Source organism: Strongylocentrotus purpuratus, unplaced genomic scaffold (assembly GCF_000002235.5).
Source record: "Strongylocentrotus purpuratus isolate Spur 01 unplaced genomic scaffold, Spur_5.0 spur5_contig_822, whole genome shotgun sequence".
Classification (NCBI taxonomy): domain Eukaryota; kingdom Metazoa; phylum Echinodermata; class Echinoidea; order Camarodonta; family Strongylocentrotidae; genus Strongylocentrotus; species Strongylocentrotus purpuratus.
Window position 1 is genome coordinate 270,184 of NW_022145527.1, and position 23,207 is coordinate 293,390.

Below are 23,207 nucleotides of genomic sequence, written 5' to 3' on the forward strand. Positions count from 1 at the left end.
GTTCAAATGGGATAGGAAGAAGTTTTGAGGAGATAGTATGAGTGAGATAGCACCAGTGACAAAGATAGGTGTGGATACTGTGGGTGTGTGTTTGAAAATGTCTGAAAGGAATATATAATTTTTTAACGTTTTTTTTATACAGGGTAAATGGGAGGGAACTCGCAAGATACCTCACGGAGTTCCCAGTTTGTCAACTTTCATATTTTTAATCGGTTTTTACATCAAGCTTTCTCTGACTTGTTTTTCTTATTTTTCTTCTTCTACTTAAAACCAATTTGAAGCCCCTTTGCACTAGTTTGGCCAGGAGGGATTAGACCTCCCGGCATGGTCACCGACAGGGGGTTATCTCATCAAATCAGCTCTCAATTAACATAAGAAAAAGGGATCATCATGGGGGACTAATGGTCACCGGTATGGCATGGTTTGCTATATAGAGGGCGCACGTAGCTGTAGTGCATTGGTGATTTAGTATCAAGGTGGAATTCTCTTTCAATTATTTTTCTAACGTTTAATAAGTAAATAATGACAACAGAGGTAATTTCGTGCTGTGATAATGGCAGTATATCAAAAGTGATTTATTTTTGCATAGTGATATTACAACACAGGGATAAAACAAATATGTAGTTCAGTAAGACAAGATATACGGCATAAACAAATATACCCTTAATCAATTGTATACGAATCAGTATACATGAATATACTATACATTATCATAATACTTGCATAACGTTATTGTAAATAAACATTAGTAGCATATAGCGCGTAGTTTGGGTCCAGTCCGCAATTGAGGGTCGGAGGCACTGGACATGGGTCTTACAAAAATTACAAGGTAGAATCTTGTAGGGGGGGGCAAAGCGACCGAGCGGAGTAGTTATAATGTGCGAGGGGTCCTTTCTTAATATTCCACTCACTTTGATACTGGTATGTGATGATAACATCAACATTTAAATTCATCAATAATTTATCAATACTTTATCAATACCTATACAGGAAGAAAACATGAAGTTACAATTTTTACAACATTTGCACTTTCTTCAAAAATATGACTCTACACCTTCAAGTAAAGCCGTGATGAACGATACTCACTTTATGGTTTCCTTATTCACAACATTACTCCTGCCAGATAATAGACCCACTCGATCCTCACTATCAAGTTAATGACGTACCTAATTGGTTATACGTTCAAGGACTCAAGGACAAGGTCAACTAACTTCCAATAAAGTATTGTTTACCTATTGTGAAAAGGGTTCGTTTTGGACTCCCGTCATAGTTAGTACTTCAGATTAGATTTTAGACACTCAGAATACTTCAGAGTAGATAAGAAAATGTACTTTGTAACATTATCAGATAATGCATTCGAGACATCAAATACGTAAGGTTACCATCAGACTTAAGTTAACAACTAAATTAATCATTCCCTTACCAAGTTTTGCAATTTTATAAGTATATGGAAAAGCGATTGTTCTGATATAATTATGTTTCATGAGAATATAACACATTAAAGCTTACATTTAAAGGTATTCAACAAGGGCCCTAAGTCAACCAGTCAACTTTGCATTATTGAGTTACGAAAAACACAAAAACATAAAATTGACATGGGTTATGAATAATTTAGTTGTTAACTGTATATCTCCCTTTATCGTTATGATTGTACCTTCATGGTATGCTCTATCCTCTCATCAACTAATCGCGTCACCATTCCTAATGATTAACTCTTTGTACTCATGAAAGCAAACTGTTTATCATAATCCGATGATCCCTACACATAATAATACATCTTTCTTTTCTTTCCTCTCATTTTTTTTTAAATTTTGGGGCTGAGCGAATGATGCGTGCGTGCGCTCCCATAGCTACCTAGCTTATACCTACATGAGTAAAGGTACAATAATATTGATGAAGAGAAGGAAGAATAGTCGAATGGCAAAAACAGAAAGAAAAGTAGGGAAAGATGTGGAAAGAGGGAGCGAGGGTAGGGAGTGTGAGGGAGAGGAGTGGGAGGGAGAACAAGATAGAGAGAGAAAGAGAGAGAGAGAGAGAGAGAGAGAGAGAGAGAATGAGAGTAAGATGGTATGGTATGGTATGGTATGGTATTTATTTCATTCTTCATAAAAAAAACATATACAATACATACAGAGTATTAAAAAAATTAAATATATAAATACAGGTACAAGGGTAACATTACAGATAATATGAATACAATAAAATTAATAAGGAAACTAGTTAAGAAAGCAAATTTATGTCGAATGAGGGGTCAACAAAAAAAGAGCATTTAGCCTTGTTAAACGTTGACCCCTAAACAAGTACGTAATTAATATAACATTAGGAAGAAAAAGATATCAGGTAGAAACAGTAAAACAGAAAAAGAAAACATTATACAAAAAAAAAAACACATATATATATATATACTATGATATTCAGGTTGTTGAGTACAAATTTGATAAAAACAATCGAAATGAACGTTTAATACTATATAAGTAAAACTTGAATAATAAAATATATCATCATCAAAAGAATATGATATAACATGTATATATTCTCCCTATCCCCTCCAATTACCCTCTATCACATCAGAACCCCCCCCCCCCGTCAATGACCAGGAAGCCTTTTTAGGGCACTTTGGGGGTTCGGGGGCTTGGGGTTTCTCGCATTCATTTTCTACATCATGTACCACGTGACCATTTCTTGAGGAGCTTAAAATAAGTATTTAACAAAACGTGTCCGTTAAATCTTAAAACTAAAAAATATTCTGAGCACAGCTTTATACAGCAGGAACAACATCTGTATCAACAATAGGATTCTCAATTATCTTCATGTTTCTTTCGTCATGAGTGGTGTCATCTGATTTAAGAAGCTGGTAATCCCCATTTATAGTTATTTTGATTTCATTGTTCTTTTTATCCGAATCTTTGTTTGGCTGTTTTTCTCCGTTAGCTGTCAACGTGCCAGTGACGTCATCAGGTATTGGCTGGTATTTGATCTGGATGCCGTTGCCATGGTAGCAATCCTGGTCGATATCTTTCCCCTTCTCATTCACCTCATCCTTATCAGTGTCTCCTCCTTCGCCTTCGTCTTCGTCCATCTTTGTCGGTGCATTGCGTCGTCGATAGTGCATCCTGGCACGGAAGAACGCGACGTAGAAAAGGAAATCGACGAAACTGATGATACCGTAGAAGCACGGAACAGTCAACATGTCGTAAAGCAGGTCCGAGTCGGCGAAAGTCAGGAGCATGATCGTGACGGCCAGCGCCGAATTCTGTATCCCGGTCTCGAAGCCGATGGTCCTGCATTTGGAGGTGGGTTGTCGGCAGATCCGTCCAACGCCGTATCCGAAGAAGTAGCCCACGAAGGGGAGAATTGTGGTCGAAGTCCAGATCTTCCAGCTGGCAGAGAACATACCCGGGTTGATGATGCCGATCAGGGAGATCGAGACGGGGATCGTCGCAAGCCCCATGATGCTTCCGAACTAGAGCCATTAAGGGTTATAGACAAAAAATGATAATAATGATATCTCTGGAATATACAAATAACAGCCCCGTAAGCCCTTTATTAACCAATGAAAAGAACTCGAGGTTCCGAAATTTTCTTTAGCCCTATGTCGGCCAACGGAATAACATGACCACTTGAACAAGTTATTTCGAAATTGACGCCCGTTAAAGTAAAGGCCTTCCTATTTTGTATGTAATACATTTGACAATAAATGACAGTTATGTTTACATGTAGCGCTTGATACTATAATGTTTTTATGTATTTTTACAAGGTTATTTTTTCCCAGGTCGAGCCAAGTAACCCTGATAAGGCATTCGATCAACAACAAATCTTCATATACTGATGGGAATACCCATTTACTTCAACAGGAGTCACCGTGGAAGAGAGTGGCAAATGTAGATTATAGTGCTTGTGCTTGAAATATTATACGCTTATTGATGTCTGATCGACGCTGGTGGACCTTCTCTATTTTCCTACCTGTGAGACTCTACTAGCCCATTTCACGTTGTATCTTCTGACGATCATGCCAGCGATGGCGGGGACGATGATGGTGACGAGGGTGGTGAAGATGTTCATGAATGGGACTTTGGTCTGCTCCGACGTCCATCGTCGAGAGTAGATGAGGAGGTTGAGCGGCATCATCCCGATCGCAGCCACGCACGATACCGACGTCATACACACACTGGTTGACGCGAAGAAAACAACATGTGAGAAAGATATTGGGACAAGATCGCTATTGGAAATATCACATCATCACTTTCATCTTCAATGTTATCATCATTATCCTCAGCAGCAGCATCATCATCATCATCATCATCATCATCATCATTATTTCCATTAACATTATTATCATAATCTCATCTCCATCATCATCGTCATCATCACCATTACATTATCATTATCATTATCACTATATGTGACATTGTAATCATAATCATTACTGCCCGGATTACCCCTTATAATCGCCATTATTATCACCTTTATCATTAAGTACATGTATATCATAATCATGATCATAATCATCATCATTATTTCCATCAACATTATTATCATAATCTCATCTCCATCATCATCGTCATCATCACCATTACATTATCATTATCATTATCACTATATGTGACATTGACTGCCCGGATTACCCCTTATAATCGCCATTATTATCACCTTTATCATTAAGTACATGTATATCATAATCATGATCATAATCATCATCATCACCACCACCATCATCACCATAACCATAGCATCATCAGCATCGTCAGCAGTAGCGTCGTCGACTTGAACATCCCGTGATCGTACCTAAGACAGACGTCGCCATTAGTCCAGAACGTGAAGAGGTTCGACACCGTCCCGCCGGGGCAGCACCCGATGATGAGCAAACCGAGAGCGAAGGGGGTCTCGAGCCCGAGAGCGAGGGCGGTCAGGAAGCATATAAGAGGCATGGTAATGAACTGGGACAGAAACCCGATCACGAAGCCAATTGGGTGACGAAACTAGAAAGAAAAAAAAAGCAAAATGTTTATTGTAATATTGATGTATACTTATTCCCCCATCGCCATCTTCAAACTTCCCAATTATAACTCCTGAAATAATATTTTTTTAACTCATCTGTCTCGGGAATCCTTTTCATATATGTATTTTGTAGTAATAAGTAGCCTATCACAATTGAATACTCCGATTGGCCAATTGCCATACGAAAAGCCTGTTAGAATATCATTCTCTTTATTTTGTAATTGACTTTACATTCTTAACGATTGCCAATTCTCCTTTATTCTTGTTATATTATAGTTCGTGTTTGAGTATATTCTTTACAAAAGCTTATATGTATTGCCAACAACATTTTAAATGTGTCATTTAAAATCACCTAACATCAAATATGATCATTGGAGGGGGTTTAACTTGTTTCCTGTCCCCCCCTATACCACACTCCTAATTCATCACTAACACGCCCTTTTAATTATTACGTGTAAATATATGAGTACTTCTTACATCACTAGTAAAATAACTGATGATGATGATGATGAGAATGACGATCATGATGATGGTGATGATAATAATGATGATGATGAGGATGATGATGATGATGATGATGATGAATAGGATGAGGAGGAGAAGGAGGAGGAGGAGGAAGAGGAAGCGGAAGAGGATGTGATGACGATGATGATGGTGATAAAAATGAAAACTAGATCAATGCTACATCAGATGGAAATTGAAACAGCGAGCATTTGGAGATGAAACAAAATAATCCAGCTCATCTTTTAAAACAACGAGAAGTGATCGAATATTCGACAGAATGCCTTGATCCTCCAAAATCTTAGTTAGTTTTTATCAAGCTAGAGGCACAATAGGTATTGACAAATTTAATTTAGTCCCATATGAATAGACGAAAACATTCTTCTCGTAAATTCAGATATTTTCACTGATTTAAACGACATTTTAACCACACAAAGGGCTAAGAAATGGAAGAGAATAACAAAGGTGACCTGCATGATGACCTTCAACTGATTATGGGAAATTGTTATTGACATTTAGAACATCTGTTCCGACATTCTTCACTTTAAAATTTATGTGTATCTAGATCTTTTTTTAAAGACATTGTGCTTGCAAGTCACGCAAAAGGTAAGTATTAGCGCTTTCATGTTGACGGAGATCTTTTTTAATGTCAACACAAACATTCACATGTTTTAGTTGACTTATGCCCCTGAACTTTATCAGTAATACTAGAATAATTAATGTCAAGTTTAGATAAGACAAGTCCGTGATATAGTTCTACAATTAACATACGCCTAGCTAGTCTTAATGTTTCGAATTATGAACTTTATTTGCGGAGGAGGCGGTGGGCAGGTGGCACTCGGCGCCCCCCCCCCCCCCCTCCCCGGCCCTCCTCTGCTCTCGATGCATTCTCAGGTTTAGGAAATACACTCTGTTCACTTGGTAGAACGATGTGTAGGAGAGTACAGTCACAGGCCATTTGATATGCACATTATGTTCTCTATTGGGTAGATTTAAAGTAATTGATAACAAATAATTTTGATTTTTGTTTACACTGAACTCTTATTGATACCATAAGTAATTGTACTAAACATAAGTACATCTAGCTTCATATCTCATCTACATACAGTCAAGTTTTAGTTATTTTTTCTCTCCTTCACTTTAAACAAAAAATCCATTCTGTCTTTTCTTTCCATTTATTTAAAGAAATAGGGTAGTAAATAACGATGAGACGAGATCCCTCGTTGTTGAAAAATAAAGTCTGGCGTCTCAGCATGCATCCAACTCACTACTCTTGGGACAAATACCAGGGGTGGATCAAGGAATTTGGTCAGGGGGATAGGGTCAATCTGCGCGGAGGTGGGGGGGGGGGGGTATTATTAAGAGCAAGAGGTATAAACATATCACACTTTGCATTGTGGTGCTCTCAGAGAGAAAAATATTAAAGAGGGATCCGAGAGGGCGGGGGGGGGGGGGCTTATTTGTTCTTGTGTACTTGGGATGCCTCTAGCTGCCCCCCTCATATTATATATCCGTCACACAGTGCATGCCAATTCTCTATCTGAGAAAAAAAATTATGCGCAGCGTGGGATTGCAAACAGGTTGAGAGTTGAAAGCTGTAAGTTGAACTCATAATGAAAGGATGACCGTTGCATTGACCCCATGAAGGAAAAGGAACATAAAACCTTTGTTTTCCTGTTCAATATAGTCAGGAAAGTGAAAGGATAGTGAATTTGCAGGATAATTTCTCTGTTTGGTAGGTATTGACTTTATATGGTATATCACACACTGACTACTGATGCACATGCTAATTGATATTCAGACCTTGAATTTCTTATTAAATTCTTTCTATCGCGAATTCGAATCGACTCTGTAAAGTGGTTTATCAAAGTGTAATCCAAAGTTTACCCACATGAACTTTGAATCCATATCCGTTTTAAATGTGCATTGGAATAGTGATATAGATAAATGGGCGTGGGTATGTGACCAGTCCCCCTCCCCTTCCAATCGCATAAGAGAGAGAGAGAGAGAGAGAGAGAGAGAGAGAGAAAGAGAGAGAGAGATAACGAGAGATAGAGAGAGAAATGGAGAGAGAGGGAGAGAGAGAAAGAGAGAAAGAGAGAGAGAGAAAAAAAGAGATAAGGAGATAAAGGAAGGGAAAGTGAAGAGGATGAATAGAAGATGATGCAACCCTCTCCCATATACCCTCACCATATCCACGCATTTCATCCGTCCACCAACACCACCAATTTCCAGGCAAAGAACAAAAACAAAAACGTAGATAGACAGAGGAATTCAGAAATCCGGCAGACTAGTGCTCGAGGATCGTCGAAAGGAAACTGATTCCTGTCAAGTAGGTTCTTAAAGTTGAGGTTAGCTAAAGATTTATTTATCTCGAGGCCTGATCGCATGCGCATTTGCAGTAAACTTGGTGGCAAGAAGAGTGTACTTCTGAAATGGTTAATTGTTTTATAAACTGAAACAGCTGTGTATAATGAGGTTTTGCGTAATCAAACGAATTAATCAAAGGTTACTGAAAATCAGTGGCTTTTTTGTTATCCTTTGTTTGACCATCTGTATGTTTATTTGTTTCCTTTTTAATCTTACAGATTTACCTTTACTAGAGTTTCCTATTTGTTTCAATACCTTTTAAAACTAATTTTATGGAAATGAATGGATGCTTCTTGAATAGGGAAACACCTAGTGACGATAATTATATCCAATTAATCAATTAATCAAAATTGACTCAAATGAGAATAAAGAACCCTGTTGAAATGTATGGTAGGCCTTTATAGTACAAACATGGTCAACTTTGAATAATCTCCGTCCCAGAACATCATATCTTCTACTATAAACAATTACCTAACTGTTCGTATCTTCTTCACATAATAGAGGCGTAAACCGCATAAATTAGTGTTAATTGCCGTACTAAGTACAATGTATACATGCAAGCTTTCGGGATTTCAATTTACTGTTTTTTACCCCGGGGTAACACGTGTATTGAAATTGCGGGAGCTAATTCAAGATTTTAAAGATGGGGCGAAAGGCCATGGGGCACATATACTGTCATCCTTGAAGATGATTTGAAAATGAATCTCTTTACTAAGATTACATTCTTTTTAATTTAGTGAACCAAAAGGGGCATGGGTCTCCTGGGTTGTCCAAATACTTGGACATCTGAACCCTGCTTAGTATCGTCAAAGATTCAGGATTCGGGTTAGGGTTTTAATTTGTCTTATGATAGTTTTAAGCAGTGGCGGGTTTGGGCAACCGGCCTGTACTTGTACCCCCCCCCCCCCCACCATACTTTGAAACCAAAATGACATACCTTAAATAGAAGTTGCCCCTTAATTTTAATGGTGCCCCTTATATCTCTCCCTTTACAAATTATGGATCTGCCCAAGGGCTGAAGTTAGGAATTCGGTTATTGTAGGATAAGGATAGCTGCGTAATTGTCAACGGGGCAAGTGTCATAGAACCCCCCCCCCCCCCGCCAATTTGTTACCCCTGCATACGCCGCAGAAGTTGACTGAATTGCTCACCGTTTCTTTGAAATCCTTCGCCGTGATCACAGCCCCCATTGATAGCATGATGCAGACCAATGCCACAGTAAGGAGCCACTTCTGAAATGTCTTCAAAACAGTCAGATAATGTGGCTCCGAGTATCCCACGGTTGTACCGTTCATAAAGTCTTCCGTACCGTTCATAATTCCGAACTCGGTGGTTTCTACGATGTCGGACATCATCATAGCTGTTGTCGATGTCGATATCGACGATAGAAACACCGCTGCTGATCCCGACAGCGTCGATGTGTTGAATCCATCCATGGGTATAGTTCCAGGGGCCTGGGTCTGCAATGCTGTCTCCATGATGTCAATTTTTTAACTTTAAGTCTTTATTTCCAGAAAGCAGATACTTCGCCTTAAAACAAACTGTAGTAAACCTTCTGATCTAAGTTTGCTTAGATTCAGATTACTCGAAGATTATCTTTGCCAAAGTACCAAATTAGGGACATCTAAACTGGTATATACTTTAGAGGAGATGCCAATTGGCGAATCTTGTTCCAGTTACTTGTTTAAATCCCAAAGCAGAGCGGTACACCCGACAGAAATAACCGAGCAAACCCATTAACCCAAAATCCAACCTCAATACGAAATGGCAATGACATCATTGACAACTGTATAGTTGTGCAAACAATGCTTCACTGGCCATGAACTGTATATAGGATGAATTTTGATTGGGCAAAGTTCGCGCATGTGCTCAGCACTCATACTAGGGCCCTCGGTAGATCAGAGGGGTGTTAACCCCTCCCTGTTTTGCACCCCCCCCCCCCCCCCACTTCGAAATGTTCTAGCTATTACCCTGAACTTCTGCGAAACTTTGATAAGCTTCAGACAGTGATTTTAGATCAGACGCATGCTGTGTACGGTATTTGTTTTCAAACTTGTGAATGACCGTTCATGAAAATTAACATGGAGAAGGGGTGGGGTATCTCAAAAGACATGGGTACCAGTTATTCATAATTGTTTTTATATATCCTAAATCATGACAAACAGTATATCTTTTCAAAATGAACGAATTTTTGTTCATTTTTCCTCAAAATTTCATCAAAATGATTCCCTGATTTTTTTTTCACATCTCCGCACACTACCACACACATATCTGAATTTTCGATCTCTCTGCTTGACATGCTCTCCAGTCTCTTCACTCAACTATCATTTGAACATAAAAGAATTAATGTCAGTTACTCCAGACAAAAATTATGTGAACCCAAATATTATTTCAATTGTTATATCGATGTTAACGTCTGTTATCTTGAAGAGCTAGTAATTGATTATTTGCTACATGTAGGTCGCTTGGTTGTATAGTTATCAAAAATGTTGGACACGCATACATTGTACATTAAAAGAGGTGGTTTCTTCTGTTGCATGTGGTTCGATTGTAAGTTAAACGTTTTATTTACATTTTAGTGAACATTTTATTCCTTGTATCTCGGTTACAGTGACGTAGACAGGTCCCCAATATTATTGTGGGGATGATTAATGAAAATACAATATATCTTATGCATGCACATACACACATGCACGCGCGCGCGCACCCCTGAAACCTGGGGATGAATACTGTACACGCTACCCCCCCCCCACACACACACACACACACACACATACACACTATCTACGCCGCTTCTAGCTATTCTTGCTCCCTATGCTTGTCCTGGCATCATGATGTACATGAAGAAAAGTGGTTTTAAATTAGAAATCCAAATGAAACTTATTACAAATAATGTTATTTTCTCCTCAAGTTGTTCGATCATGCATTTTGCACGATCTAATTAATTGCACCGTATTAAATGCCAAAATGTGAATTTCAAATCAATTAAAATGGATAGCCTCCAACTCTTAACCGAATTGATACACGTTTCGCCCACCAATTTCCGATATATCGTCGCTGTTTTCACGAAGTGACGGTAGTGAAAAAAAATTGCATTCACTTTGCGTTACGATTTTCCTCACTACCGTCACTTCGTGAAAACAATTATGATAGCCTAAATAAATGAATAGATCATATGGCTCCGTGTAGTCTCATTTCACAACGCCCCTATCGTCAGAGTCAGCAGCCTAACATGTTAGCCTATGGAGAATTACCTCAAAAAAAATCGTTAAAAATTCTTTTTTTTTTTGTGCCAAGAACACTGTTCTGTGCATGCGCTGGCGTGCCACGCTCACATAATTGGGTTTCTGGTGGCTTGTCATGCACACATAAACGCTCATTTGCTCGCGTGCCACGGACACATTTTCGTGCATAAGTACACACGCTAGCTGAACCTACCTTAAATTAACATGGCACACAGAGGATTAGTGGCTGGCACAATAGGGATTAGCACTGTGGCACTGGGTGAATTGAATGGGGGCAGCTTAAGAGTTAAACGAAAAGCACATCCACCCCGACGTTCGTTATCACTAGCTCTTTCATTGGAACCCTCATGTCCCATTGAATTTTGAAAGTTCACCCAGCGTAATTTGATCAAAATAGGTTGCAAGCTCGTCATTGCCTATAATACACATGTGAAACAAGTCGAACTTTGGACTCAGTTTGCCAAGCGATTTTAAGATTATAGGTCAAGCACACGAAGGATAAGAAGCATGAATTATCATAGATCACTTCTGCTTGGTTCATTATGTCCATTTCATCCAACCCCTAACGTCATTTTCCATTTCGTAAAAGCAAACATTTTGCCGAGGTAAGCAAAAACATGAATATTCATGAACGGTCAGACAATACAGCCTTTCAGTACGTAACGTATAGTGAATGGAAATGGGCGATGATCCGTCCAGGAGGTAGAGGTCAGTGGTTTGTGCTGTCAATGTTCCAGCGAGCGAAAATGAGGCAACCGGAGCAATATGCCCCAAATCGAGGCTATCAAAACTGTCTCTATGAAACCATATCGCACTGCAGCCTCAATAGTGAGGTTTGTGTACTTAGCGTGGATAAAGGTCTATTACAGAGTGGTTTGAGTGTTTTTATTTTTTATTTTGAAGGGCACTTTTTTCCGAAGGTTTTTTTTTTTAAACGGCCCGGTTTACCGCTGCATATTTGAACGAGGCTTTAATTTGATTATTTTCATGTTGTCGCGATGACAGTGGATCGATTCTTAAATAGCTGCAGTTATGAAGTTTTTGTGGTACACTCTAAAAAATATTGGGCAAAAAAATTTGCCCAATTTTTACCCGACATGAAGGCGATTATGTGTCCAACCAACTGTTGGGTAAATTAAAGATTTTGCCTGATTTACCCAGTGTTGGATAAACAGAAAATACCCAACTTTTAACCAACCAAAATTTACCCAAGCAGAAATTCACCCAATTCTCACCATAATGTGTAGCATATTAGACTCTAGTTGGGCAAATAAGTTGGATAAAATATGATATATATATATATATATATATCTTAAATAAAAGGACATTAAAGCGGCGGCGGGATTCGAATCGCGGACCTTGTGATCCACAGGCCTGTGAAATATCCACTCGACCACGATACCTCTACTGTAAAAATTGAACACTATTGTTGCATAACTGTTGCACGACTTGCGTTTGCCCAGTAACATCTGTCCAACTAATTTTAAACATTTAATTGGTTAACTACACATGTAGTAAATGGTTGGGAGAAAATAACCCGAATGTTGGAAAAAAATGGCCCAACTTTAATTTTCCCAATAACATTACCCAATAATTTCATCGGTCACTACATGGTTGGTAAAAAATTACCCAATTATTGGACAACATTTGCCCAACATCGATTTGCCAAGTAACACCTACCCAACCTATTTTTTACCTTTTATTAGGTAACTTCATAGAGTAAATTGTTGGGAGAAAATAACCCGATTATCGGACAAAATTTTCCAAAATTCGATTTACCCAGTAACATCTGCCCAACTTTTTTTTTACAGTGTACGTCAACCTGGTGACATTTAAACACATTGGTATCATTGTTGGATCGCTATGGTTTATTGGTATTACGAGCAACTTTCCCGTTACGCGAATCCTCATCTTGAAACGTATGTCTGAACTCTGAAAATAATTAAAGTTTGTATTGTAATTGTGCTGAGCATTTTCTCCCAGTTTTAATGCAGTCACCTTTTTTGCTTATCTAGCTCATTTTTTGCCCAATTGGAGAGCCCTCCTGACCGCGACCCCATCACCCTGTGCGCGGCAGATGTCCCTTTCCTACCGTGGCTTTGTTCATGGATCAATACTATTGTAATCGAAAAACAGTTCCCTTTTTCCCGCTATGTTGACACCCTCAGGCCATCGGCCTAAAACTCCCATTGGCTTAAATGCGCATCCAACAAAATAAAATTACCACATACAGCACATCTATGAATATCCCCACCACCCCACTATGGTGATAGAGCTTTTTGGACATTAAAACTATTTACTATCGAGAAACATTTGTAATAAAATGAAAGCAGTTCCTATTTGTGTGTTGTGGATTAGTTGATAAGTCACCCGATCAGGCGCGGATCCAGGATTTCTTAGGGGGGGGGGGCCCAAATTTGAAATTATGCGAGCAAAATATTGGTACGTAATGGTGACCAACAGCGACGTAATGCGGGGGGGGGGGTGCAGGGAGGGGCGAGTTTTCCCCTCCCTCTTGACGTTTCATTGAATTAGTAGAGAAAGATGACGATTCGTTGTACCGTTCTCGAAAATAATCCTCGTCTGATTTAAGTTCCCCCCCCCCCTCCCGCGCAAAGCGCAAGCTTTTACGTTTCATTAAATCATTAGAAAAACAAGACAATTCGTTGTACAGTTTTCGACTCTTAATCCTCGTCTGAATTCAGGTTCCCCCTCCCGCGCGAAGCGCGGAAGCTTTTAAGTTTCATTAACCCATTAGAGAAACAAGACGATTCGTTGTACAGTTCTTGATTCTTAATCCTCGTCTGAATTAAGTTTCCCCCCTCCTGCGCGAAGCGCAGAAGCTTTTACAATTCATTAAATCATTAGAGAAAGAAGACGATTCGTTGTACCGTTCTCGACTCTTAATCCTTAGATTCAGTCCCCCCCCCCTCCTGCGCGAAGCGCGGAAGTTTTTACATTTCATAAAATCATTAGAGAAACAAGATGATTTGTTGTACAGTTCTCGACTCTTAATACTCCTCTGAATTAAGTTTTTCCCCTCCCGCGCAAAGCGCGGAAGCTTTTAAGTTTCATTAAAATCATTAGAGTAAGAAGACGATTCGTTGTACCGTTCTCGAAAATAATCCTCGTCTGATCTAAGTTTCCCCCCCCCCTTCCGCGCGAAGCGCGAAAGGTTTTACGTTTCATTAAATCATTCGAGAAACAAGACGATTCGTTGTACAGTTCTCGACTCTTAATCCTCGTCTGAATTCAGGTTCCCCCCCTCCCGCGCAAAGCGCGGAAGCTTTTAAGTTTCATTAAACCATTAGAGAAACAAGACGATTCGTTGTACAGTTCTCGACTCTAAATCCTCGTCTAAATCAAGTTTTCCCCCTCCTGCGCGAAGCGCGGAAGCTTTTACAATTCATTAAATCATTAGAGAAAGAAGACGATTCGTTGTACCGTTCTCGACTCTTAATCCTTAGATTCAGTCCCCCCCCCCCCCCTCCTGCGCGAAGCGCGGAAGTTTTTACATTTCATAAAATCATTAGAGAAACAAGATGATTTGTTGTACAGTTCTCGACTCTTAATACTCCTCTGAATTAAGTTTTTCCCCTCCCGCGCAAAGCGCGGAAGCTTTTAAGTTTCATTAAAATCATTAGAGTAAGAAGACGATTCGTTGTACCGTTCTCGAAAATAATCCTCGTCTGATCTAAGTTTCCCCCCCCCTTCCGCGCGAAGCGCGAAAGGTTTCACGTTTCATTAAATCATTCGAGAAACAAGACGATTCGTTGTACAGTTCTCGACTCTTAATCCTCGTCTGAATTCAGGTTCCCCCCCTCCCGCGCAAAGCGCGGAAGCTTTTAAGTTTCATTAAACCATTAGAGAAACAAGACGATTCGTTGTACAGTTCTCGACTCTAAATCCTCGTCTAAATCAAGTTTTCCCCCTCCTGCGCGAAGCGCGGAAGCTTTTACATTTCATTAAATCATTAGAGAAAGAAAACGATTCGTTGTACCGTTCTCGAAAATAATCCTCGTCTGAATTCAGTTTCGCCCCCCCCCCCTCTCCGCGCGAAGCGCGGAAGGTTTTACGCTTCATTAAATCAGAAAGAAGACGATTCGTTGTAACGTTCTCGACTCTTAATCCTCGTCTGAATTAAGTTTTTCCCCTCCTGCGCGAAGCGCGGAAGCTTTTACGCTTCATTAAATCATTAGAGAAAGAAGACGATTTGTTGTACAGTTCTCGACTCTTAATCCTTAGATTCAGCCCCCCCCCTCCTGCGCGAAGCGCGGAAGTTTTTGCGTTTCATAAAATCATTATAGAAACAAGACGATTCGTTGTACAGTTCTCGACTCTAAATCCTCGTCTAAATCAAGTTTTCCCCCTCCTGCGCGAAGCGCGGAAGCTTTTACATTTAATTAAATCATTAGAGAAAGAAAACGATTCGTTGTACCGTTCTCGAAAATAATCCTCGTCTGAATTCAGTTTCGCCCCCGGCCCCCTCCCGCGCGAAGCGCGGAAGGTTTTACGTTTCATTAAATCATTAGAGAAAGAAGACGATTCGTTGTAACGTTCTCGACTCTTAATCCCCGTCTGAATTAAGTTTTTCCCCTCCCGCGCGAATGGCGCGATAGCTTTTACGCTTCATTAAATCATTAGAGAAAGAAGACGATTTGTTGTACAGTTCTCGACTCTTAATCCTTAGATTCAGTCCCCCCCCCCCCCTCCTGCGCGAAGCGCGGAAGTTTTTACGTTTCATAAAATCATTAGAGAAACAAGACGATTCGTTGTACAGTTTTCGACTCTAAATCCTCGTCTGAATTAAGTTATCCCCCCCTCCTGCGCGAAGCGCGGAAGCTTTTACATTTCATTAAATCATTAGAGAAAGAAGACGATTCGTTGTACCGTTCTCGAAAATAATCCTCGTCTGAATTCAGTTTCGCCCCCCCCCCCTCCCGCGCGAAGCGCGGAAGGTTTTACGCTTCATTAAATCAGAAAGAAGACGATTCGTTGTAACGTTCTTGACTCTTAATCCTCGTCTGAATTAAGTTTTTCCCCGGAAAAACGGAAGCTTTTTACGCTTCATTAAATCATTAGAGAAAGAAGACGATTTGTTGTACAGTTCTCGACTCTTAATCCTTAGATTCAGCCCCCCCCCCCTCCTGCGTGAAGCGCGGAAGTTTTTACGTTTCATAAAATCATTAGAGAAACAAGACGATTCGTTGAACAGTTCTCGACTCTAAATCCTCGTCTAAATCAAGTTTTCCCCCTCCTGCGCAAAGCGGGGAAGCTTTTTCATTTCATTAAATCATTAGAGAAATAAAACGATTCGTTGTACCGTTTTCGAAAATAATCCTCGTCTGAATTCAGTTTCGCCCCCGGCCCCCTCCCGCGCGAAGCGCGGAAGGTTTTACGTTTCATTAAATCATTAGAGAAAGAAGACGATTCGTTGTAACGTTCTCGACTCTTAATCCTCGTCTGAATTAAGTTTTTCCCCTCCCGCGCGAACGGCGCGATAGCTTTTACGCTTCATTAAATCATCAGAGAAAGAAGACGATTTGTTGTACAGTTCTCGACTCTTAATCCTTAGATTCAGTCCCTCCCCCCCCCCCCCCCCCCCCCCTCCTGCGCGAAGCGCGGAAGTTTTTACATTTCATAAAATCATTAGAGAAACAAGACGATTCGTTGTACAGTTTTCGACTCTAAATCCTCGTCTGAATTAAGTTTTCCCCCCTCCTGCGCGAAGCGCGGAAGCTTTTACATTTCATTAAATCATTAGAGAAAGAAGACGATTCGTTGTACCGTTCTCGAAAATAATCCTCGTCTGAATTCAGTTTCGCCCCCACCCCTCCCGCGCGAAGCGCGGAAGGTTTTACGCTTCATTAAATCAGAAAGAAGACGATTCGTTGTAACGTTCTTGACTCTTAATCCTCGTCTGAATTAAGTTTTTCCCCGGAAAAACGGAAGCTTTTTACGCTTCATTTAATCATTAGAGAAAGAAGACGATTTGTTGTACAGTTCTCGACTCTTAATCCTTAGATTCAGCCCCACCCCCCTCCTGCGCGAAGCGCGGAAGTTTTTACGTTTCATAAAATCATTAGAGAAACAAGACGATTCGTTGAACAGTTCTCGACTCTAAATCCTCGTCTAAATCAAGTTTTCCCCCTCCTGCGCAAAGCGGGGAAGCTTTTTCATTTCATTAAATCATTAGAGAAATAAAACGATTCGTTGTACCGTTTTCGAAAATAATCCTCGTCTGAATTCAGTTTCGCCCCCGGCCCCCTCCCGCGCGAAGCGCGGAAGGTTTTACGTTTCATTAAATCATTAGAGAAAGAAGACGATTCGTTGTAACGTTCTCGACTCTTAATCCTCGTCTGAATTAAGTTTTTCCCCTCCCGCGCGAACGGCGCGATAGCTTTTACGCTTCATTAAATCATCAGAGAAAGAAGACGATTTGTTGTACAGTTCTCGACTCTTAATCCTTAGATTCAGTCCCTCCCCCCCCCCCCTCCTGCGCGAAGCGCGGAAGTTTTTACATTTCATAAAATCATTAGAGAAACAAGACGATTCGTTGTACAGTTTTCGACTCTAAATCCTCGTCTGAATTAAGTTTTCCCCCCTCCTGCGCGAAGCGCGGAAGCTTTTACATTTCATTAAATCATTAGAGAAAGAAGACGATTCGTTGTACCGTTCTCGAAAATAATCCTCGTCTGAATTCAGTTTCGCCCCCACCCCTCCCGCGCGAAGCGCGGAAGGTTTTACGCTTCATTAAATCAGAAAGAAGACGATTCGTTGTAACGTTCTTGACTCTTAATCCTCGTCTGAATTAAGTTTTTCCCCGGAAAAACGGAAGCTTTTTACGCTTCATTTAATCATTAGAGAAAGAAGACGATTTGTTGTACAGTTCTCGACTCTTAATCCTTAGATTCAGCCCCACCCCCCTCCTGCGCGAAGCGCGGAAGTTTTTACATTTCATAAAATCATTAGAGAAACAAGATGATTCGTTGTACAGTTCTCGACTCTAAATCCTCGTCTGAATTAAGTTTTCCCCCCTCCTGCGCGAAGCGCGGAAGCTTTTACATTTCATTAAATCATTAGAGAAAGAAGACGATTCGTTGTACCGTTCTCGAAAATAATCCTCGTCTGAATTCAGTTTCGCCCCCCCCCCCTCCCGCGCGAAGCGCGGAAGGTTTTACGTTTCATTAAATCATTAGAGAAACAAGACGATTCGTTGTAACGTTCTCGACTCTTAATCCTCGTCTGAATTATGTTTTCCCCCTCCCGCGCAAAGCGCGGAAGCTTTTACGCTTCATTAAATCATTAGAGAAAGAAGACGATTCGTTGTACCGTTTTCTACACTTAATCCTTGTCTGAATTTCAAAGATGTTCTTTGTCTACTCCTTTTTCTTCCTACGCCCTCTTCCTTTTCTCTCCTCTCTTATTTTTTTTACCGGCGATTTTTGGGGGACCGCCCCACCGCCCCCCCCCCCCCTGGCTACGCGCCTGCGGTCAGGGAGCCCTCAAAAATCAGGGGTTTTAGACATTAAATTACCGTCAGATGAGCATCTAAGGGCCCGCCTTAAGGGGAATCCAGGGGGCAGAGCCCCCGGAAGCTCAGGGTTGTTTTAAGGCATTTAATCACGGTCAGATGAGCATATTTTGATGCCTCATTATTTTTTGACACTGGCAGTTAACTATTTTTTCTTTCTTTTTTCTTTCTCTTTAATATACATTTTCAAAAAAGTGGGGGGGGGGGGGTTCGAGGCTCCATATCCCCGCCATTCCTCGGGCCCTGACATGTAGGAATCTCAAGAAGCATATTTCTTGCCTGGCTGTAAATTTAGCAATTTGTCTTTTTCCAACAAACACCTAAAAAATTATGGAAAAATCTCGGAAATTAAGTCATCTCAGCAATATTTGTAATCCACCGTTATGGAATTAGAAATAAACCACGTTTGAATTTGATTTCCCCCAAGCCCCTCCCCCCCCCCCCCTATCAGTACGCCAGTTTCTTCCCTTTTCCTTTTTTCTTTCCCTTTTCTTCCTTCTCTCTTATATTTTTGATTGGGGGGGGGGGGGGGCAACAGCCTGGGAGGCAAGGCCCTTTCGCCCCCCCCCCCTCCGATCTCCTTCTTCCCTCTTTTCTTTTCTTCTTCCTCTTCTTTCTTTCCCTTTCTCTCCTCTTTCCCTTTCCCTTCTTTTCCTTTCTTCTCTCTTTTTTTTTTTTTTTTTTTTTTTGGCTGGGAGGGGGGGGGGGGCCAAGGCCCGCTCGGCCCCCCCCCCCCCTGGATCCGCGCCTGCACCCGATTGCAGATCACAAGGTACGGGGTTGAAGTTCCGCCGCGGCACTAATGTCGTTTGGCAAGACGTCAATCTACATTTGCCACTCCCCACCCTTGTGAGCGCCAGTTACGTTGGCAGCTCGGCTACGACCAGGGTAATATGTGTAAAGCGCCATGAGCGTCAGGGCCTGACGGAGCAAAATGTCAAATTTTAAAATTTCGAGACCAAAAAAAAAAAAAAGGTGTCTACACTAATACTACTTGATTTATTGTATATGTTGTATAACATGTACCTGATTTTATTCCTAACACTTTGAATGTAGTTGCATTGTATAACCTATATTATAGTATTAACGTATTTTTTGTACAACTACTAATACTTGTAGCACCTTGCGTGACTTATTAGGTCCGAAAGTGCGCAATAAAAAAAATCTATATTATTATCCACATCAATACAAGTATGCACAGTTATATATTCGAAGCCTTGCCATATCCCGCTCGTATATAAAATGATGGCAAAATGGATCATGAACGGGATTCATTAATTGCGTTCCCATGGTTACTGACAACAAGCACTTCACAAGACCAAGGGGAGTTCGTCAATCCTCTTTTTAATTACGTCGACAGCATAATTGCACGTACTTCCTTTCAGGGACAAAGGGTAATTACAAAAAAAAAAACGTTAAACCCCGTTTTGATTAGCGGACAATATCTGTGATAATGAAATGTGTCTGAGTCGATGAAAAGCCTTTTAAAAGCAATCCGTTCGGGTTGCGTCGTGATGATACTGAACTTTTACATTATTGTATTATTAAATTCTGAAACATTGAAATCATTATGAGTAAAGAAGTATTACCTACCCACTCTAGAAACAGTTTGGTAAAGTTTTCCCCATTATTATGTTTTTTAAAAAGGACATGGTTGGATTTTGATTTAAATATTACCCAGGTTTGATAAATTTTTACTGAATGTCACCCAATGATTCACGGTATAAAATGTCGCCAAACCTACATGTACATGCGTGTTCCTGTTTTTACCCATTACCGGGAGGGGGGGGGGGGGTTCCCCACTTTTAACCAAATGTGTATATAAATGATAGCTATCTTATAGATTAAAGTGACATAACCTCTGGTGAGAGCCAGAAAAGTGTATTTGGTCTGTGAGTAGAATATGAGGGAGGTAATGCGCTTCCGGCTCTCAACAGACGATATGTAGTTAAATCAAACTTAACTTTTTACTATAAATTTAAGTAATGTTTCTAACCCTGTGCTTGCTTTATTCTTTGATCAATTTCCCTTTTAATTTCTCTTTAAATAATATGTACGTCATCATAGTTTACTATTAAGTGTTACATACATTACCTAGCTTTTTGTGGGATATTGCACCCGTTCTAGTTCAAGCATATCATTTATTGGATAGTGTATGATAATTTTATTTTGGCCGCTACATACTTGTTCATTTTTTTATGCACCACTTACTTTGTTTACTCTCTATATAGGTTCTTGAGGAGCGCCAGGAATGTCAAATATAAAAGACATGAGTGCTTAACAAGAACCTAATTAGATAATGATAATAATAATAATAATAATAATTATTATTTTTATTATTATTATTATTATTATCATTGTTATTATTATTATTATTATTATTATTATGACTATGACTATGTGTCTTACATCATATCTATTGCTATTTTCGAACATTACAATGAGATTATAATTCGAACATGATTTCTATGGGCAATAGAGCGGGTTGACGAAATAGCCCTTGATATGATTTCATGAAAGTCTTGGCGTCACTCAAAGTACTAAAGGTAATATGTCCCTTTTGCAGGCCAACAAAATGAAAATGTTAAATTACAAGGGCATTTGAAAGATAATACTAATTTAAAACTCCCCTTAAAAAAATGGGGCTTGAAAATGTCTTTAAGTGGGAAAATAACGACTATTAGTTGTCAAATCGACTTAAGAGCTATAGAGCCAATAAGTAATAGTATTGATTATCAGACCATTGTATCGCATGGTCGTTTGTTTTATGCTGCGCAAAGATTCAATCAGTTTAATTTTGGCCATAACAAGAAGTGGGTTATTGATGAAGAAAAATCCTTTACAGCTCATTTTATGTATTTTATTACCAAAGAAGAAGAAAAAGCCGGTCAGTCACTCGATACTGACAATAGTGTCTGACAGTGAAGTCTAGCAAGTAAACGGGTTTCCTTGCACAATTTGAATATAAGGACACTGCTAACGTTTAAATTTCATAGATAGGACATACATTACATATTCATAATTCCTGCAAAGTTCTACAGAATTTGAGGTTGGCTGCAAAAGGGACATATTATCTTTTAACAAAAATACCTTTCGTAGACCAGCAGCATGCACAGTAACGAACCGAACACAGACTACAGAATGGCGAATAATTATTTTTTTTTTAAATTTCACTGTATAATTTTTTCATGATTCGAACAATTCAGCAAACAAAATCGGGGAATTTTATTTTATTTATTAGAAAATTTTGTTGGTATAATATTTAAAAACACTCTTAATATACATGTATTGATGTTAAGTCGATGAAATTGATAAAGGCGCAGTTAGAAGAGAGAGAAATTTCAAGAATTTAAGAAAAAGACTTATTTTGCCTTATCCAATATTTCTCGATACTTGTGGGGAACGATGAGCCATTGTTGTATAAAACTGGAAACTGGTACAGCAATGCACCGGGATGTTCGAAGCTATAGGAACTGAATGGTTGTGATGTTACTTAATTAGCGTCAATTAAAAACATTATTGGAATCCATGCACGTCCGGATTTAAACGCATCCTCAATAAAGCCACAGACGCAATTTACTGACACAGGACAGCTCAAGATCGAGTTCTGACTTGTCCGAAAATTTGGTTTTCATGGAACACTGAACTGCATAGCAAACCATTGAATTTACACAAAAATTAATAAGTATATCGTTCGAAGAAAACATGACAAATTGTTAAATGCACGTTGCACATGGGGCATGCTTTGCCGCACGTATAGTGACACAAGATACTCTGGAAAACCTATCACAATTCCCAAACCCTGCATCCGTTGATAATCGGGTTTCTAGACCAATCGTTTATACTGTACCACAACCAAGGAATCGTCGACTATCATATAAATTACGTTGTCCCTCTAAACATCAGATTAAGCGACGATGGAAACCAAACATATTACGAAAAGTGTCACAGTAAGGGCAACATTCTTGACTGCTTTAAGTCGGTTATCTTGGACAGGCAGTTGCTGTTCCTGTTGCATCCAAATGGCCACTTGTTGACTTGCGATTGTATTCACCTGCTTTACTGCAATGCGAAGTTTGAATGCGTTTGCAACTCGTAACAAAACCATATGCGATGAACAAATTTAGAACTACCGCTACTTCGGCTAGTTCTGAACGTAGGTTTGTAGTTTGTAGGTTCTCACATAGTTATGATTATAAAATGCATGGTAAGTTAATATTTGCAATAAATGTAAAGTTACTTCTAGGACAAAAGGTGCCCCTCCGATGTGATGATGGATAGACCACACACTAAAATGGCGTCAGAGGGGTTACGACGAACTTCGAAAGACTACTACGTTATTCACAATTGACGCAAGATATTTTGAAAGGCCTTTCGAAAAGCCCGATCTCTGAAGCCGTAGATGATAGGATTAACAACCAAACTTATTGTATGCAAAACCAGGAAGGAATTGTTGTATACCATGAGAGTAAAAAGTGATTGGTACGCTGTGAGCCGTAATATGAGATACAGGGGAAACATAAACCAGAAGATAATGAAGACTGTCACGACAAGGGAGA

General features: G+C 39.8%; 1 protein-coding gene across 1 annotated transcript; it reads right to left on the reverse strand.

Annotated features, from left to right (window-relative positions):
* Window positions 1–2,758: 2,758 nt before the first annotated feature.
* Window positions 2,759–9,497, reverse strand: LOC115922543 (ileal sodium/bile acid cotransporter-like). The gene is made up of 4 exons (XM_030981562.1): window positions 9,021–9,497; window positions 4,786–4,979; window positions 3,964–4,168; window positions 2,759–3,463 (listed from the first exon to the last, which is right to left on the reverse strand). Exons 1-4 carry the CDS (start codon window positions 9,345–9,347, stop codon window positions 2,759–2,761), a joined length of 1,431 nt encoding a protein of 476 aa, XP_030837422.1. The 5' UTR covers window positions 9,348–9,497.
* Between the last annotated feature and the right edge of the window lie 13,710 nt (window positions 9,498–23,207).

Bases quoted from the DNA above. Each gene is read 5' to 3' on its own strand.
- LOC115922543 (XM_030981562.1), bottom strand. From the start codon at position 9,347: ATGGAGACAGCATTGCAGACCCAGGCCCCTGGAACTATACCCATGGAT. The intron at 4,169-4,785 runs GTACGATCACGG...CGCGTCAACCAG, and splicing joins AATGGCGACGTCTGTCTTAG to TGTGTGTATGACGTCGGTAT. The intron at 3,464-3,963 runs GTAGGAAAATAG...TAATGGCTCTAG, and splicing joins GGGCTAGTAGAGTCTCACAG to TTCGGAAGCATCATGGGGCT.